The sequence below is a fragment of the Raphanus sativus genome, chromosome 6 (genome assembly GCF_000801105.2).
Source record: "Raphanus sativus cultivar WK10039 chromosome 6, ASM80110v3, whole genome shotgun sequence".
Classification (NCBI taxonomy): Eukaryota; Viridiplantae; Streptophyta; class Magnoliopsida; order Brassicales; family Brassicaceae; genus Raphanus; species Raphanus sativus.
The window spans coordinates 10,457,815-10,476,850 of record NC_079516.1 but is presented as its reverse complement, the minus strand read 5'-3'; the positions used below and the strand labels follow the sequence as shown (position 1 = coordinate 10,476,850).

Here is a 19,036-nt window from a genome sequence, read left to right as displayed (position 1 = left end):
AACCCGCGCTTTGAAAGCGCGGATCAAAATCTAGTAAACCATTAAAATGAACTGCAACTCGTGAAGAAATGATATATCTAAAGAATCAGGTCTGAATACTTTTTTACAAGCGTCAGAATATTATGTGGTTTTTACTTGAAATATAAAAAGAAGTAAAGGAAACAAGAATAAGATGACGTTAGGTGGCTAAACACAACCAGAAGCCAAATGGGTAAATAATTTAGTTTCTTGCCTCCATCCAAACTTTAATAAATAATAACAAAAGATGCTTTGGGGGATGGATCTATAAGCTTATTATATAAAAGAGGATAGATGGTGAGGGTTTTCTACCTTCTTCTATCTAAAGAAAGTCTTAACAAAAAAAAGTCTGTGCACACCAAACAAAACAGAAAAGAAAGAACTCAAAGAAAAACTGAGAAAATTCAGATTAATTAAATGGAGGAACATCTGAATTCATTAGCTGTGACTCATCTTCTTCAACACACACTAAGAAGCTTATGCATACACGAGAATTCCCAATGGGTTTATGCTGTTTTTTGGAGGATCTTGCCCAGAAATTATCCTCCCCCCAAGTAAGCTTATGATTAAAATCTAATACTCCTTGAAAACCTTCAGTCAAAAAAAAATCTAATAATCTTTTTCCTTTTACACTTTAATTTGGCTTTCTTGTTATTCTTTTCCTTTGCTAGCTTTTCTTCTGTAGTTTTGTATTTGTATTTTTTATTTGAATGATGAATATGTACTGACCATTTGGTGCTGTTCACAAGTAGATGGGATGGTCAAGGAGCTTATGATAGATCAAGAGGGAACAGGAGAAACTGGTACTAGTTAAACCACGTATACAAGCTATTACACATATAACGATTTCTTCAGTATATATTAATTTATAATAAGGTTGTATGTTTTTTATTGCAGGATTTTGGTTTGGGAAGATGGGTTTTGCAACTTTGCTGCTTCTGCCGGGGAAGTAAGCTCCGATGAATGTAGCGGCGGTGGTGGCAGCTCAACGGCTTACGGAAATAGTGATTATCAGCAATATCAAGGGCTTCAGCCTGAGTTGTTCTTCAAGATGTCCCATGAAATCTACAATTATGGAGAAGGGTATGTGAGGACAATATATACATATATAAATATATATATATATATACATATATATATATATTTTCAGCAGAAGTTAATTATAAGATTTGTGACGAAAATATATCCTTTTCCTCAATTTTCCTTTTCATATGCAGTACTATCTCTTTTTCGTTTAACTTTTTTGGTAAACCATTTTTCCTGGACCAGAGTACATACTATTTAAATATATTTTTTTCTAACTCTGTTTAAATCCCCCCAAATTTTAGCAAAAAAAAACTCAGTTTAAATACATATGTATAATGTATGTATATGTAATTAAGTTAGTTTTAGAAAGTTATATGGGTCAACGTTCCTCTTTTTAATTTAAAGTTTATGGGTCAAAGTTTAATCGAAAAGTTGCTGAGAGGGGAGTATTTATTTAATCATTGTCAACTAAATAAAGTATTATTCTAATAATTGTTAATTAATTTAATCATTCTCTCTAATGATTGAAGTTTTATCAAATTTTGTGCAGATTGATAGGAAAAGTAGCTGCAGATCACAGTCACAAGTGGATTTACAAAGAACCTAATGACCAAGAGATTAACTTCTTATCTGCTTGGCACAATTCTGCTGACTCAGTAAGCATATGCTGATATACATATATGCACACCTTTATATACACGTTTTTATATATGGCCTTTATATGCATACACATGCATATTCGGCTTAGAAGAAGAAAAAAAGTATCCATACATCTGAAAGTTACAAATCACACGCATAGATTTATACAGCATTATATTAACCACATACTAATTAACGTTTATGTAATTGTGTAGTACCCTAGGACATGGGAAGCTCAGTTTCAATCTGGCATCAAGGTATTTTTTTAGTTACATCAACACACATACATACTTCCATATATAAATGCATTGTCGTACATTTAAGTCTCCAGTTAAGCATATTTACATGAAAATGTTATGCAGACAATTGCCTTGATTTCGGTTCGAGAAGGTGTTGTCCAGTTAGGATCTGTCCACAAGGTTTCTCTCTCTATATACATTATACTTTTTATTTCTGTTTATATAGACAGGACAATTTACATACTTCAATTTTTATTTATAAATTAAAGGTGGTAGAAGATTTGAGCAATGTTGTGATGCTAAGAAAAAAGCTGAGCTATATCGAAAGCATCCCAGGAGTACTTCTTCCTCATCCTTCTTCTTCTGGCTACCCTTTCACCAACGCTTCTCCTTCTGAAACGTGGCATTTCCCCGGAATAGCTCCTTCTCAGTTGCAGCCTGAGCATCACCAACAGCATTTCTACCATTCTGATCACAACCACCGCTTCTTGATGAGCAACCACCACCAGCCGCAAGAGATGAAGATAATGCCGTCGATGAGTAGCCTCGACGCTCTTCTCTCGAAGCTTCCATCTGTTGTACCTCCGGCGACGCAGCCTGGGTACTTCCCGTTTCACCACAGTGCTAAGGAAGAAATGAGTCAAGAAGATCCAAACGATGCGTTTAGGGCTCAACGTAGGGAGTTGGTTGGTGAGGGTAGTAATAATAACAACAATAATAATTACAATAGTAATGATAGTTATAACAATAACTGCAGCAATAATAATTACGATAGAGAGAACAAGATCGGTGGGTTTCTTGGTGAGGATTTTTGAGTGTCTAATAAATCTGTTTGTTCGTACAATAAGTATAAACTAGATTTTGACCCGCGCTTTAGAAGCGCGGAATATTTTATGATGAAAAATTTCACTAATAACTTAACAAATATTTTGGTAATTTTTAAAGAGTGTATATTTAAAATATTTTTGCATTTAAATCAGTGTTTTTAAATTCAACCCGATTGTGATTATACCGGTTAATCCGGAGATCTGACAATTCAATTTAGGTTTTTAAAATATTCATATTAAAAAAAATCACTAAAACCCAAGACTAACCGATTGAACTGATGGATGACCGATATGTAATCTAATTGGATTTATATTGTAATAGTTTCATATTTTGTAGTCTTATAATCCAAATTTTAAAGTTCATTATTTTGCAATTTATGAATTATAACGTTTCTACAAAATTTTAAAGAGAAAATGATAGATATAAAATAACTAAGATTAATTATTGTATTGTTTGGAAACATTGATAGTAGTATAAAAATATATTGTTTGGAAACATTGATAGTATTATAAAGAAATAAGTATATTGTTTGGAAACATGGATAGTAGTATAAAGAAAGGAATATTAATGATTTAATGTAGGTTTAACTATAAAGTATAAATGTGTATTTAATTTAAAAACTTATAAAATAAATGTTAGGTCCAACAGAATGTTTCTGTTTTAATAAGATAGATTGTACTAAGATTTTCGTAGTCTGACTTTTTATAATTCTTAGATTTTATTACTTTTTTTTTTTTGAAAAACTTAGATTTTATTACTTCTCCTTTAGTTTTTTTCTTTTTTTTTGCCAAAACTTCTCCTTTAGTTGGCAAAATAAATAAACATTTTTCTTATAACTTTGAATGTATGTCTTGTTTCTAACGTAGTACGTTGATTTCGATGGTACTTGGTAAAAATTGTTGCAGATTCCATGTCCTGAATAAAATATTACGTTTGTACTGGGAAATAAAATAATATAAACAGAGATGGACCTACGATAAATATTATTTTTCCGCAATGGAATTTCCAGTGTTCTGCTTCTTTAGGCTTGTTCTCGTGGTCCCTGTTCAAAGCTACGCCAGGCGCTAGTCAGACGGGAAGTCTGGACCTAGTAAGTTATCGAAAAATCGAGGAGTATTCAGAAACTATGCGGAGCCTAATTTTAAATATAATTTAATATATTTATGATATATTTAGCTAATTTTAAACATGATTACCCAAGTCTTTAAACATAATTATACAAATTTTTATATAATTTTAAACAGTCTCATTTTGATTTGTCGAACATTTAGATTATGGTGTGTTTGGTATGAATTTTTTTTTAAATGTAATATGTATGTGTTTGTTTTGGGTTTGATAGCTAATTTTAATTATTTAGTAAAGATTTAATTACACAAAATCTGTCAATAATGATTAAAAATAATTAATTGTGTTTCAATTTTACGCGAACGAAAAAAAAAAACTTTTTTTGTGGTCAACTCGGAAATTAGGTGGAATTAGGCGGAACTAGACGGTTTTAGGCGGGTCAATGCGGATCAACGCCTACTTCGCCGAATTGATTACATTCGTTGCGGTGAACCCCCGAACAGCGTCTAGGCAGCCGCCTATGCAACCGCCTAGACAGCTATAGACAACTAGACGGCCGCGTTTTTGAACAGGGATTCTAGTCAAGATTCTTGACTCAATAACTCACGGAATTATTTTATAGTTAGCACCAAAAGTTTGGAAAATCGCAATGCCTGTTAGTTTTGAAGTGCGAAAATATTAGATCAAGGTATATATCTGACTGGATTTCTTAAATCATGTAGAATGCATTAACTCTTTTCAAAACCGATCACAACTGTACTATTCATCTAAGTTATCAGAACTTTTGAAGTATAGATAATCATATATACATACATAATGCAAGAAAAAAAGCAGGTAATGTGGATCTCTTTAATTTTGTTTTGTTTAGCTAAAACAAAGAGAGCTAAACCAAAGATATAGATTAGAGAGCTAAACCAACTAATGGTGGGTGGTCTCAAGTGGTGAAAGAAATTTGAATACCCGAAACTTCTCACATCAACCGCCAAGATGATGATTACGAAGCCATATATCTGAGTTTCTTTTCAGTTGTCATCTTCTACGCTTGTTTGAGAAAATGGTAACCATTTTTATCCATTTCATCATACTTTTTTCAATTAACTGAAGTATGATATAGAAAGAAAGCTGAAGTTTTCTTAACTGGAGGTGTTTAAACTGAACCCCAATTCGTTTGGTTAGATAACAACAATTTGTTTTTTTGGTAAAACTGTCAAATGGTCCGTCTAAACGTCCATTTCGATTTATCCAAATAATACGGTTTTACTTAAGACATTTATTGATCGGTCCATAATAGACAACATTCCAGAAAAAACCGTCTATGTCAAATAAGAACATGTTCAAATAGACATATCTATGGACAACTCATTTCAATATAATTTTAAATTTTATCTAAATATTGCATAAATTTTAACTCTCATCAAGACAATTAAATTGTGATTTCCTGTCAAATTTTAAAACTAAAATTCTCCCAAACAATAAAATTATGTTTTCTAGTAAATACTTTGAAATTACATTCTTCCGTAAAAATTAAAAAATATTTTTTTCTTCATAAAACCGTAAAATATAGTTGTTTCACTAAAACCACAAATTTATGTGTGCCCATAAATGGAAATTTTTCTTTTGTTCTAAAATCAATAAAATAAATCTTTGAACTAACAAAATCTTAGATTAAAAAAGTTTGAACATGGACAACGTCCATTTTTTTTTTTTTTTTTTGACAACGTCCATTTGGTCTTGGTCTTGTTCAGTTATAGACCAACTTGGTCTTTAGTCCATTTAGAACGCGCTTTAAGTTAGCTCGTCCATGATGAATTATATGACAGCTATAGTTATAGGCAGGATCGAACTCAACACTAATGGATTTAAGGTTTGCCCCCAAGGCAACTCCTACCACTGCTTGGTTACAATGAAGCTGACGTTCTTGCATGTTTTTTGCGCCTAACCGTTTATATGCCAAGTTAGAAGCAAATGTTAGTGTATTTTCACTGTATCAGAATTAAAAAAAAAGTTCCATTTGCGAGGAATAAAAAACTAAAAAAACTACTATGATTCTTAAAAATTGGATACTTGAACTACTACACAACCACATGCAAATTGATTATTTATGAATATGTTCTGATAGGTATCAAGTTTGGATGTAGGAACAATGAATCAACGATAATTGTTATACAATATATGAATAACGAGCCGAACATTAAATACAACTTGAGAGTTTCTCCCTTTTTCATCTTCACTAAGAAAATCAAATTCCATAATTAATACTGAAAAAGAACTTGGAAGCAGCTAAGAGAATAAAATTAACGACACACATTCTCATATTTCAAACCATCATTAAAACGATCGCACACAAAGCAAATAAACCACACACGCAAACTTTCTTTGAAGAAGTTTTCTTTAAGTCTATGGGAGAAAGGATTATGTAAGACAAGAGTTAGGAATATGTATATGAATCTTGGTATATCTAATACCTTAATACTTTCTCATAACTCACGAGGAAAATTGTTGATTTGTCCTTCCTCCAACACATCTTTACCGTCAATCTTGTAACCTACCCGCATCCGCATCACCATGGGTTTCTGAAAACAGTAAAAACCAGAGATTATTTTCAGAGTTCTGCATCTGATCGAGGTTTGTGCTGGTGAGGAGAGCATAAAAAAAATAATGTAAAGAAAGGGGAACAATACCTTTCCGTACTGGCTATTTGTAACTCTCATAGTTTGTTTGATATTTCCATTGGCAGTAAGAGAGTTGCTGCTAGAGGAATCCAGGTGAAGTTGTAGAAACTGCAATGTGTGTGGTGACAGGGAATATTAATACATTAGAACATCGTCAGCATATATGGGAAAGGAAATCGTTTTTTTTTTTTTAAGTTACTGATTACTGTTTTATTACTGTCAACGAAAGAATACATGTAAATATATAACTAAACTAAGACATACACAAATCCTTATCCAAACCAATTCTGTATTGCGATTTAACAAGTAAGAATTTTGCTAAAATAAGAGTTAATCATGTCATGAAAAGCGTGGACTGTTTTAGCCAAGAACCAAGCTCTGTGGCAGCTCTTTTGATTAGGAAAGATCGAGTGGTATAAAATATGAAGCGAAAGGCTTATAATGTTAGCACAGAAAGAAGTTTAGGAACTGAACTTTGGAACAGCAGCCTGGAAAAGAAAATCTTACACGTTTTTTTTTTGAAAAAAAGGCTATATATATAATATATATGAGTTTGCCTTAGTGGTAGATTTAGGGCCTTGGCCCAATTACAAATGGTTTGACCCATAATAGAGAAGGAAATCAGTGAACCCAATTAATCAAAAGAGAACGATGATCACAAAGCGTCGTTCTAGTAGCTAGCAGAAGAGAAGTTGCTTGATCCCTGATTTTAGTTGGAGCTCCACGCTTGATACATCGATGAGGCCAGAGCAGGGGAGGAGTCTCTCAGACTTGAGATACGGTTACGGATTTGAGTGGAAGCCGAAGCGATTATCGAGGAGGGTGGACGGAAGAGCTGTCTGTGAAGTCGGGAGTTCCTCTCTGTCCAGATGAAGTAGATCGATGCTTGCATGGCGAGGAGATTCAATAGCTTCAAGTGTTTTGGGGATGACAGTGATTCGACGTGTGCAATGAGAGGATTCCATTGGCGTATTGGTTGCGCTTGGGCGTTCATCGCTAGGGAACTCCACACCTCAATCGAATACCAGCAATCGAAGAACAGGTGATCTCTAGGACATCGCCATCTTTACCAAATCCATCCAACAAATCCATCACTGAAGACGGCGCCGTGGGAGAATTTGATGAAATTGCATTGATGGTGGTTACTGGAGCATTATTCTCATCAACAGATAATAAGTCTCCACTGATCGAGCTAGGAGCAGGACTTCCGAATGACACTAGATCTAAAAGAATATCAGCACCAGCTTTTGATGGCTGCGTGGTACCTGAAACTGATATGAGGTAGAGAATAAGCAAAGAGCTTATCTTATCAACCTCAGCTCTCTACAAAACATACAAATATTTACTTATCTTGATTCTTGACTACACAAGTTTAACAGCCTTTCCTCAGGTCATAGTTAGGATTGGTCATACTGCCTCTGAAGTTAACAACTTACAGAAACATGACCAGACATAATTCTCTAGCGGAAGAAAATTATGATCTGACTTAAGACTCCAAGAAGACATGATATACAAATGTTTATCATCATCTCTCAATACCCAAAGGTCCGAAACAACTTTTACTAATTTAGTTATCTGTTATTTGGATGGTGGAGTGGAATGACATTTTTGGAAATCTAACCAGGATGTGGCGAAGGCTGCGTTAAATCAACGCCAAGAAGATCTTGAAGGAAGTTAGCACTGGAGGAGGTAGGGGCAGGAGCATCATCAGAACTCACGTCGAGTAAATCTACAAGAGGAGCTGCAGCTTTAACAACACCGTTCGGAATACTAAGTGAAGACTTTCCGGAAGTTGACACAGCTGTTGGTAAAGAACCAGCTCTCCTTCCACTAAATGTTGCCTCATCAAGGACCGGCATTCTTTCAACCAGGGAAGATCTGCATCCATTGTGTCGATTAAGTTAGTTGGTTAGTATCCGTAGAACCCTCTCATACAAATTGATCAAAACATATTTGTCAAGTAGTTTCAAAAGAATTACCTTATGTTCTGATGCTTTTGGATAACTGAACTGAACTCCATAGACCTTTGTTGCAGTTCTAAGACAAATTAAGCTTTGTTCTGTCCTATAATACTTTTAACCCTCCTGCAAGCAAATACAACAAACCCATCGGTGAGAAGCACCATTGACTAATTTCCACTGCGACCAAATTAAAAACAAAATTACAGGGCCGTGAAAAGAATCGATGCATGGTTATACCCTAATAAACAAAAAAAAAATCTAGAATCATCAGTGAAGGCATAATCAAGCTAGCTAGGAGTTGGCATACTCTGAAATAGAAGGGAAACGAGATGAGATCTTTAACAAAGCAATGAGTGCCATGGCCTTAGTTGTGACATCTGATGTATGATGCTTAATAGCAGACTAGCAGTCTCGACAACATCAACTGCATCTGACTCTGTTACCTGATTACAGAAGCTTGAGAACATAAATCAATATCTACATACCTGACTAAATAATATTATCTTTAGCATGTACAGATGATCAATCAATAAGTTGCATGCAGATAAGTTTCGTAATGAGCAATCTAAATATTAAGGAATAAGTATCCCTTAATATGTAGAGTCCTATATAACAAACCATTTTCTTCACTTTTTTAAAAGCAGAAGAACGAGCTAGCGCAGAAATCAATAATACAAGAGTTAACATCTTCGAGGATGTGAGGAACGCATAACTGTCGACTCTTGTATAAGACACGAAAAAAAACCCGCCGGAAGATGCTACTCACCGTTATTTGTTCATCTAATTCAAGCATTCCATTATTGTTAACCAACAGATCAGCATATTCTCCTATGCACCATATTGCAACCCGCACAAGGTTTTCCTGCCCAAACATCATAATGACCGTCTCACTCCTAAATTACAAGATCAAACTAGGAAATGCCTAACCAAAACAAGAATGTCATTTACCTGTTCAGAAGATGTATGTAATGCTCTGTACAAAGCCCTGACAGTGTACCCATGGAGATCAGGAGCATTTGTTATAACAACAATCAGCGCATGCCATACATCCTCTTTCACATAATTACCAGCCTGTTATGAACATAGTTAAGATTAGAAATCTCCAATTAAGATCAACTTATTTTCATTGCATGTAAAAGACATCAATTAAAGAAATCTACATGACACCATTGGTGCCGATAAATTGATGGAAAATGTAACATCATTACATGGGTTAAAAATATACCTCAGATAGAACCTTCAGCATTTGATCAATGTACCAGATTTTCTCTGGAACAAACCTAGTCAAGCAAGGAAACAACAAAGTTAACACACATATAAACAAGCACGTCTGATGGACACCATTCATCCAGGCTAGCATTCTAATAAAATTTATGGATTACTTTTGATAGAGCATAAATCACATATATGTTACAAATTACATTGTTCAGTTACTAACTTTTAGAATTATGAAATCTCATTATTGAAAAGTCGTGCAACTTAAATTTCCACAATGGAACATATCTTTTCCGTAAGATCTCCCTTAAAATCTTGTTCGCTTACTTCCAAATATTCTATAAGCTCCTTTGCTAGTGGCTTCACGTTATTCTCATTCACCAAGAGGTAAATAAATTCAAGTGCCATTTTCTGAATTGAAGCATCTGAATCCTAAACAAGAAGATATCAAAGAACATATTCCATTTAATAAAATCTCAGGCCACATAAACAGAATTGGATGGTTAAATGTTAAAACGAAAAACAAGATACAGTTAACTCTACTACGATACCAAACTGAGTAGCATGCTTTAGTTCTGAGGAATAAGTAGCATTCCATAACCAGTAAAAACAAAGGAAAAGAAAAACAATATACAGTACGCTGGTATTTCATAAGATACACAAAAAAAGCAACTGTAACACCAAATTAAGTACCTTAACGCACTCCAGTATTGTAACTCTGTGTCTCTGAACCGCTTTGGAATCAACTGTTAAGGCTCTCATCAGCATATTTAATGCTATATATCTGAGAAAGCAAAGCTAAGGTTTATATTTTTTTGTGGATGGTAGTCAATGGAGAGCTGAGAAAGGTATAAGATGAAATGTGTTATCACTTGCTTTCAACATAAAATAGTCGCATTCAAAAACAAAACTTTCAAAACATATCAGGTTTGGTTCCTTTTCTCTTTTAAAACCCCTACTCCTTCAAGTAGACCAATAAAAAATCACTGAAAACTAGACATATGAATGAACAACTTCTGATGGAATTATAATAAACGAAGAGCTGGAAGACTAATGTCGACGAATGATAAGATGACAGACACAAGGTTACAGAAAACTCAAATACTAAGGGCAGTCGATAAAAACCTGATGTTATTATCTCGGTTGGACAATAATTTTCCCAAAATATTGATTGCAAGGACACGTAAACCACCATTTTCTTCGATGCTCATTATCGTTTGAATGCATTCATATAGGATACCGTTGCCTGCATTTTTGTTTGACTCGGTTTTAGATGCCACCTAAGACATTAAAAATCAAGTTGGGAGTCGAGAATTATTATATGAGATAATGATCCGGACTGATATCAAAAGCTTTTTTAGGCAAATGCAATAAAATCAAGAAACAAAACAGTATGAAAAAATCAAGAAACAAAAAACCTTTTTTGAAAAAAAAATAGAAGACCACAAACATAGAAGTCATTCAGGACAACATAAGCCTTCAGATAATTCTCGACAGACTAAGTACAAACAAACCTGAGCAAGTATATCGTTCATACGGTCACTGGCCTCTGCATCCCCTTTGGCCCAAAATACGCAACAGTTTGCAATACCCCTCAGGGTTTTAACCAAGCCCTCTGTGCATTTCTGTCAAACAGAAAAGGAAACCACTAAATTTTCCATCATGACATGGAGAAAAAAAGAAAGAAAAACTTCAAATCAGTACACTGTACAAGCAAATTTACGCAACTGTCCATCATGAGTCTAAAGAGACAAAATGGAGAATGCAGGGACGATATAGATTTCAGATACAAGAATCAGGGAACCATGAGAAAATAAGAGGCTAAGACTAATGACCAGACATAGAGTATTAAGAGATTACCTTGCGAAATATTCAAGGGCTTCGGAACTGACTATACATATTTCCGTACAAAGGTGAATTCCCGTAATGAGAACACCATGATGCTTTTCTTTGAGTAAAGAAGCGGCAGGGCTAGTAAAGTTCTCAGAAAGATCCGGAACTTTTCTGATGATCCGTATGGCGCAAATGAGCTGCCTAATTAACCAAATTTAAATTAATGAATGAATGATACATGAAAACTAATAGACATTTCTTCAGGCAACAAGCACCTACTTAGCTTCTCAACAATTCCAACATTTTACAACCTCTAAAACCTCACTAAAAGAAGGGAAGCACTCACTTTCTTGCGTATGTTGGGATCACGAAACTGAAGTAATCTTTCAACTTCAGGAGCGAGATCACGAGCCATATCAGCAGAAGAGATATTGGCTAAAGCACAAAGAGCAAGCCCCACAGTATACTGATTTGTATGATTCAGGTCGGAAGCTAAAACTTACAACAAAAAGGGTAAAGTGCTAAAAGGATACTGCTTGAGGGAGTTGGTGACGAGCATAAGCACTTGTTTCCTTTCGTCAAGAAACAACATCAAACCAAGATAACCGATCCTCTTCTCTGGAAACCCAGTCGAAGCAATTAGTTTGAGGCATTCCATCTGACCAAAATGAGTAGGGTAACCAAGCATGTGGATGAACATGAGCTTCGCGAGATCACGGTGCATGTAGTCCTGCTCGTTTTCGTTTATGGAAGCTCGGATCGCAGCACACTCTTTCCTTACAACAGCGCGTTCCTCAGCAGCGGTTTTACTCGCCCGGATCATGTCGCTACCATTCATATTTGTCAGTTATACAAAACGATATAGCAGATAGAATCCATATACGATTACTCTGATCTAGAAGATTCACCAACATTGTCAGACCTAAGAAAAAAAAATGCAGTTAAGAATAAGTTCTCCTATCGACTTCACTTTCCAATTTAATTGCGGGAAAAAATCACGATGAAAGCTACATTACGGTTATAGAAACTAGGGAGGCAATAATGGTAAGTGGTATTGGGATAGAGTTGGAGAATATTCCTATTAGGGAATATCTCGGTTGATATCTTGAAGTTTGTTGAGAATATATTTTGTGATAGACATGTATCTAAATAGATTAGATCGGCTTCTTGTAGTATAAAAGGCGCATAGGAGTCTTCTTGTAAAGTTATCACGTATAATACTAAAGCATCTTCAGATCTTTTATGGTATCAGAGCCAATCGGCTATGACAAAACCTGAAGAGAAGCAAATTGCAAGCAAGATGGAGGGAGCGGTTAGCAAGTCCGTAAAGTCTCCATACGCTTTGAATCATAAAGATGATCCTGCGAATGTGATCACTCAAGTTGTCTTCAATGGAAGAAACTATGACGAGTGGGTGAGGAAGATGAGGACCGGTCTTCGAGCAAAGAAGAAACTGGGAATCATTGACGGTACGGTGAAGGCGCCTGAAGAGGGTTCAGAAGATGAAGAAGATTGGATGACTGTCAACGCAATGGTGACATCGTGGATCTTCAACACGATTGAACCAAAGCTTAGGTCAAGCATCACGCACCGTGAGATAGCTAAAGATCTGTGGGACAACATTAAAACAAGATTTAGTGCAAAAAGTGAAGTGAGAGTTCAACAACTGAAAGAAGAGTTGATGAACTGCAAGCAGGGAGACATGTTGTTGGAGACATACTATGGGAAGCTGCAAGTGATTTGGGAAGATCTCTCGAATTATGAGTACAAGCCGGTGTGTATCTGTGGAGGCTGCAAGTGTGCAGGATGTACATGTGATTTTGTACAACAATTGGAGATGGCGCGAGAAAAAGAAAAACTACATCAGTTTTGTCTTGGATTGGATGCGTCTCTCTATGGCAACATACACACGGCTATTGTGAACACAGAACCACTTCCAAGTGTTGATCATGCCTACTCTATGGTTGCTAGAGAAGAACTGATGAGGTTCTCTGACTGAGATAGGGCGAAGGAATCAAGAGGAGAAGTGGTGGCCTTCGCAACCACCACAAGTGGAACACAATTGCGTGTAGATCCTCGAAACAATAGTAGAGGAAACTTATGTACTCACTGCAACAAGTCATGACATGATGCTGGAGGGTGTTATCAGTTACATGGTTATCCTGAATGGTGGCTGGAAAAGTATGGAAAGGGGAGAGGGAAAACGCCTTCTCAACAAGGAAACACTGGTGCAGCGCAGAGAAATAAAGAAAACTACGGTAGGGGAGCAAGTGTTAACGCTGTCTCTCACACCGCACAGTCAGTGGATGCTCATGCGATCACATGTTTGTCCAAAGATCAGTGGGAAAAATTGGTGAAAATATTGGGAGACAAACCGGAGGAGACTCGACTCAATGGTAAGACGTGTAGAGGTGATTGGATTGTGGACAGTGGTGCCTCTCATCATATGACAGGTCTTGTAGATTGTTTGTTTGACATACACGGTTCCTCCGTGTCTGGTTGGCTTTCCAAATGGAAAAATGGTTATAGCTGATCAGGAAGGAAGTGTGGCACTGACTGAGAACCTGACTCTGCATAGTGTGCTCTATGTGGAAGAATTGAAGTGCAATTTGATTTCAGTTTCACAGCTGATTGACGAGTTGAATTGTGTTATTCTGTTTGCTAAGACGTGTTGCCTATTGCAGGACCTCATGTCGATGACTCCGATTGGAATGGGTAGAAGGAAAGATGGAGTCTACTTTCTTCAAGGAGTGGAGCTCGTGAGAAGAGAGAAAAAATTAGGCGAGTTGGAGTCTCTGGAGCTTTGGCACAAGCAACTGGGACATGCAGCAGAGAAGAGAATAAGGTAATTGCCAGTTATTGATAGTAGTAGTGGTGTTGAGCTTTCAGTATGTGATATTTGTTTTCGTGCAGAACAGTGTCGTAGTGAGTTTCCTTTGAGTATTAATAAAAGCAAAGATGTTTTCGAGCTAATTCATGTCGACTTATGGGGACCATACCGTACACAGAGTTTGTGTGGATGCTATTATTTTCTCACTGTGGTTGATGACTTCTCAAGAGGAGTCTGGGTTTTTCTGTTGACCGACAAGACACAAGTGCAACAGACACTGAAAAAATTCTCACGTCAGTTTAGCAAAGAGGTTAAGATAATTCGCAGCGATAATGGAACATAGTTCACATCAATGAAGAGTTTCTTTTCTGCAAACGGGATAGTTTACCAAACCTCTGGTGTTGGCACACCCCAACAAAATGGTCGCATGGAGAGGAAGCACCGTCATATCCTAAACATTGCAAGCGCTTATGTTTCAGGAAAAACTTCCTACTAAGTTCTGGGAGAATGTGTACTTGCTGCTGCTCACATAATAAACAGAACCCCGTGTGAAATACATAAAGGGAAATTACCTTATGAAATCATCTTCGGCTCCTCGCCAAAGTATGATGAGATGAGAGTAGTGGGCTGCCTTGCTTATGCACACAATCAGAAGAGGAATGGAGACAAGTTTGCTAGCAGGAGCCGTCGTTGCATCTTATTGTGATACTCTTATGCTAAGAAGGGATGGACATTGTTTGATCTTGATACTGACGAGATCCTTCGTATTCAGAGATGTCACATTTTTCGAAGAGGTGTTCCCTTTCTCACAACTACCTCTGCCTCTCTCAGCCAAAGATGCAGAATATGATGGAAATCAGCTAGTTGATTATGATACTGTGTCATTTGACAACGATGATGAAGGAGGAGAAACAGAGGAGTTCGTAGCTGACTTGATGAAAGAGCAGGGATCTGAGACTCGCGTTCCAGGTAGCCTAGCAGATGTCAAGCAGGAATCGGTTGGTCAAGATATTTTAGCAGAGGTCGGTAAAGAGCCACGAGAAAACTCAAGTGCTGAAGCGACAAAAGCACTAGAAGTCGGAGATATTGTCGTGCCTCAGACAGAGACCGCGCCTCAGACAGAACCAAGAGATGTTGCAGTGACCAAACCGGTAAATGCTGAAGCAGTGGTGGCAGACTCATCGGTACCTGAGATGTGAAGAGGGTTACGGGAGAAGAAACCTTCAACTAGATTGCAGGATTAGGTGTTGAACACTGTTCAGAAACAGGATTTTGCTGGTGATGAATATGAGTTTGAATTTGATTCACTTTATGGGATAGAGCAGTTCCTTTCATGTGACCGTTTCTCAACAAGTAACCAGTGAGGTGGAACCGAGGTCTTTTGCGGAGGCCATGAAGGATAAGAGATGGAGAGATGCAGCTGGCATCGAGATTGTAGCTCTAGAAGAGAATGGAACCTGGACAGTGGAACACTTACCTCCCGGGAAGCATGTGATAGGGTGCAAATGGGTTTTCAAGATCAAGTTCAATGCCGACGTTACCGTCGAGAGGTTTAAGGCACGTCTGGTAGCGCTTGGGAATAAACAAGTTGAGGGCCTGGATTATTTTGAAACCTTTGCTCCTGTTATCAAAATGACAACAATACGGCTGTTTCTGAAGTTAGCGTGTGGAAGGGGTTGGGATTTGCACCAAATGGATGTGCATAACGCCTTTTTACATGGAGATTTAGATGAAGAGGTGTACATGAGATTACCTCCTGGATTTCACGCTCCAGAAAAGGGGATGGTCTGTCGATTACGAAAGTCCTTGTACGGTTTAAAACAATCTCCCCGCTGCTAGTTCTCTAAGTTCGCAAAGGCTCTGTTCGACTATGGTTTTGAACAGTGTGGAGCAGATCACTATCTGTTTTCTCTGATAACAGAGAAGAAAGAGCTTCATATTTTGATTTATGTGGATGATTTAGTGTTGACAGGGAACTCACACGAGGTTGTTCAGGAGTTTAAAGACTACTTGAGTTCCTGTTTTCACATGAAATATCTTGGTAAGCTTAAGTACTTCTTGGAAATTGAAGTGGCACGAAGCCAGGAGGGGATGTTATTGTCACAGAGAAAGTATGCTCTAGACATCTTAGCTGACGTTGGGTTCCTTGGTGGGCGTCCAGTAGATTTTCCCATTGAGCAAAACCATCATTTGGCAAAGTCTAAGGCGCCGGTCATGGTTAATCCGCAGAAGTACAGGCGACTTGTAGGCAGATTGATCTACTTATCAGCAACTCGTCCTGATCTAGCGTACGCGGTGCACACTCTTTCGCAGTTTATGCAACGTCCAACTCAAGACCATTGGGACGCTACCTTGCGAGTTGTTAGGTATCTGAAGGGTTCGCCTGGGCAAGGTATATTACTGAAGTCAGATTGTCAGTTCCAGCTCACGGCATGGTGCGAGTTGTTAGGTATCTGAAGGGTTCGCCTGGGCAAGGTATATTACTGAAGTCAGATTGTCAGTTCCAGCTCACGGCATGGTGCGATTCAGATTGGGGTGGATGTCCTATTACAAGGCGATCTCTGACTGGTTGGCTAGTTCAGTTAGAAGACTCGCCTATTTCATGGAAGTCTAAGAAACAGGATGTGGTGTCGCGTTCGTCAGCTGAGGCAGAGTATTGGGCAATGGTTGAAGCGTTGTGTGAGCCTAAGTGGATCAAGAATGTACTGTGCACGATGGGAGTTCAGCATATGGGGCCGATGAATCTGTTCTGTGACAGTATCTCTGCACTACATATAGCTGCCAATCAGGTTTTCCATGAGCGCACCAAACACGTTGAGTTAGACTGTCATTTTATTTGAGATGACATACTGCAAGGAGTGGTTCAGACAATGCATGTGTCGACGTTGAATCAGCTTGCAGATATATTTACGAAGGCTCTTGGAGGGAAGATGTTTCAATCATTTCTATACAAGTTGGGCATTCGGAATCTTCATGCTCTAACTTGAGGAGGGGTATTGGGATAGAGTTGGAGAATATTCCTATTAGGGAACATCTCGGTTGATATCTTGAAGTTTGTTGAGAATATATTTGTGATAGACATGTCTCTAAATATTTTGCTATTTCACAAACATCAGCCTGCACACAAACATCAGCCTGCAATATTTTGCTGCGGAACCACTCCGAATATTCACTGAGCACGTTAGGCTCAAGGAACTGTGCTTAGAGAATGACAACCCCGAGGCGCACTATATTGAGGGCTTACTTCAATACTTCGTCCACAAAGAAAAAAAGACAGGCCTCTTTCATCTACGCCAAGCGGCCACTGTGGACAATGCAAATAGTATGTATCTTTACGGTTTGTTAATGCTCTCCGAAGGTCCCTGTCGAACCAGTAAAAAGTATTTGGATAAACTTCAATGGAAAGAAAAACTATCAACCTCCGATCATTGCTGGGAAAGAATCACGAACTCACTAAGTGCAATCCCTGTTCCTATGGAGAAGCATTAATATGTAAATATGGCTAACCTTAAGCCACGGACAAACTGCGATCCAGGTAACATGGCTGAAGTATGCAAGCACTGTTACTACTTCAAAAGGCTTAACCAATTTGTCCACTTTGCTACTAATAAAGTCTTATGAATTTTAAAAATTTTGTACAATATTTTGCCAGTTTCTGGTAGACATTGGGTCTAACTGGTGACCATTAGAGGAATACTAGGAATGAGTAGGGGAAAAATACAGAGAAATAAACTTATAGGAATAGAAAGGAATATTATTCCTCATCAATTATAGCAAAGAACAAATTTGTTCTATATTCCTCTAGAATAAAAGGAATGACAAGGAATGAAAACGAAAAACTATTCCTCATAAATGGTAAAAACAATTAGGAATAGCAAGGAATGCACTATTCCCTTCCATTCCTTGGTCACCAGTTAGACATAACTCGCTTTAAAAAGGGAAAATTGTTAATAAGGAATTCAAAAACTCATCTATTGTCATCTTAGAATCATTTTACAGATTCTTGTCCACATAGAACTAATATTAATTTTAATCCGATTAAGCCCCTCTAATCATACAATTAAATATTTAATTAAAAGATTAGTTGGCACAAGAAAACCAAGCAAAAAAAATTACAGAACCCTATTTTTTTCTTCACCTCTCGATCAGCCTCCGATTTTCCTCGTCATTGAAGCATTCTCTCCGATACTTCCTTCCCAAAGCCTCGTGAGAAAGAATAAGAGAATGCGGAGGTCAAATTGCTAAAACCCAGTTTTGTCCAAATCATGTATTTGAATTTTTTTTAGTTTTGGATCGGAAAGACGTGATTTGTATTTGTTTTACTATGCAATGAACTGACTCACTGGTTTGCTTTTGATTACATTTAGGGTTTGATTGGTAGAGCATTAGCATTAGCATTATGCTCTTTATTATCCAATCAACATTGATAACAAAAGCATTTAGAAAAGCATTTACATGATGCTAATGCTCTCCAAATGCTATTTGCTCAATGCTCTCATATGAAGCTTTTGGAAGAGCATTTGCATTTAGAATATATATAAATTCAAAAATAATATTATATAATTAATTTATATATATTTAATAATATAAAAGTTATGTTTATAATAAAAAAAATTATATTTTCAAAAAAAACTAAAAGTTGTGATTAATTATTATTATTTTTAAATAACAATATTTCACATTTAAAATATAATAAAATTTATATAATTA

The 19,036-nt window shown here is 36.9% G+C and overlaps 2 protein-coding genes across 2 annotated transcripts; one reads left to right on the top strand and one right to left on the bottom strand.

The window, feature by feature from the left end:
* The first annotated feature begins 271 nt into the window (after nucleotides 1-271).
* LOC108809290 (protein RICE SALT SENSITIVE 3) lies at nucleotides 272-3,033 on the top strand. Its single transcript, XM_018581434.2, has 7 exons — nucleotides 272-572; nucleotides 771-821; nucleotides 916-1,101; nucleotides 1,595-1,700; nucleotides 1,899-1,940; nucleotides 2,046-2,102; nucleotides 2,192-3,033. The coding sequence occupies exons 1-7, from the start codon at nucleotides 436-438 to the stop codon at nucleotides 2,735-2,737; spliced, it is 1,125 nt and encodes a 374-aa protein (XP_018436936.1). The 5' UTR covers nucleotides 272-435; the 3' UTR covers nucleotides 2,738-3,033.
* A 3,091-nt stretch (nucleotides 3,034-6,124) lies between these two features.
* On the bottom strand, nucleotides 6,125-12,470 carry LOC108807792 (AP-1 complex subunit gamma-2). Its single transcript, XM_056986920.1, is given in 17 exon segments — nucleotides 6,125-6,388; nucleotides 6,497-6,566; nucleotides 7,222-7,483; nucleotides 7,528-7,752; nucleotides 8,109-8,365; nucleotides 8,467-8,571; nucleotides 8,756-8,856; nucleotides 8,859-8,891; nucleotides 9,215-9,310; nucleotides 9,397-9,519; nucleotides 9,674-9,730; nucleotides 9,934-10,095; nucleotides 10,357-10,447; nucleotides 10,789-10,943; nucleotides 11,178-11,290; nucleotides 11,525-11,693; nucleotides 11,843-12,470. Coding segments are annotated over 17 exon segments (2,607 nt in total). The 5' UTR covers nucleotides 12,335-12,470; the 3' UTR covers nucleotides 6,125-6,292.
* Nucleotides 12,471-19,036: the final 6,566 nt, after the last annotated feature.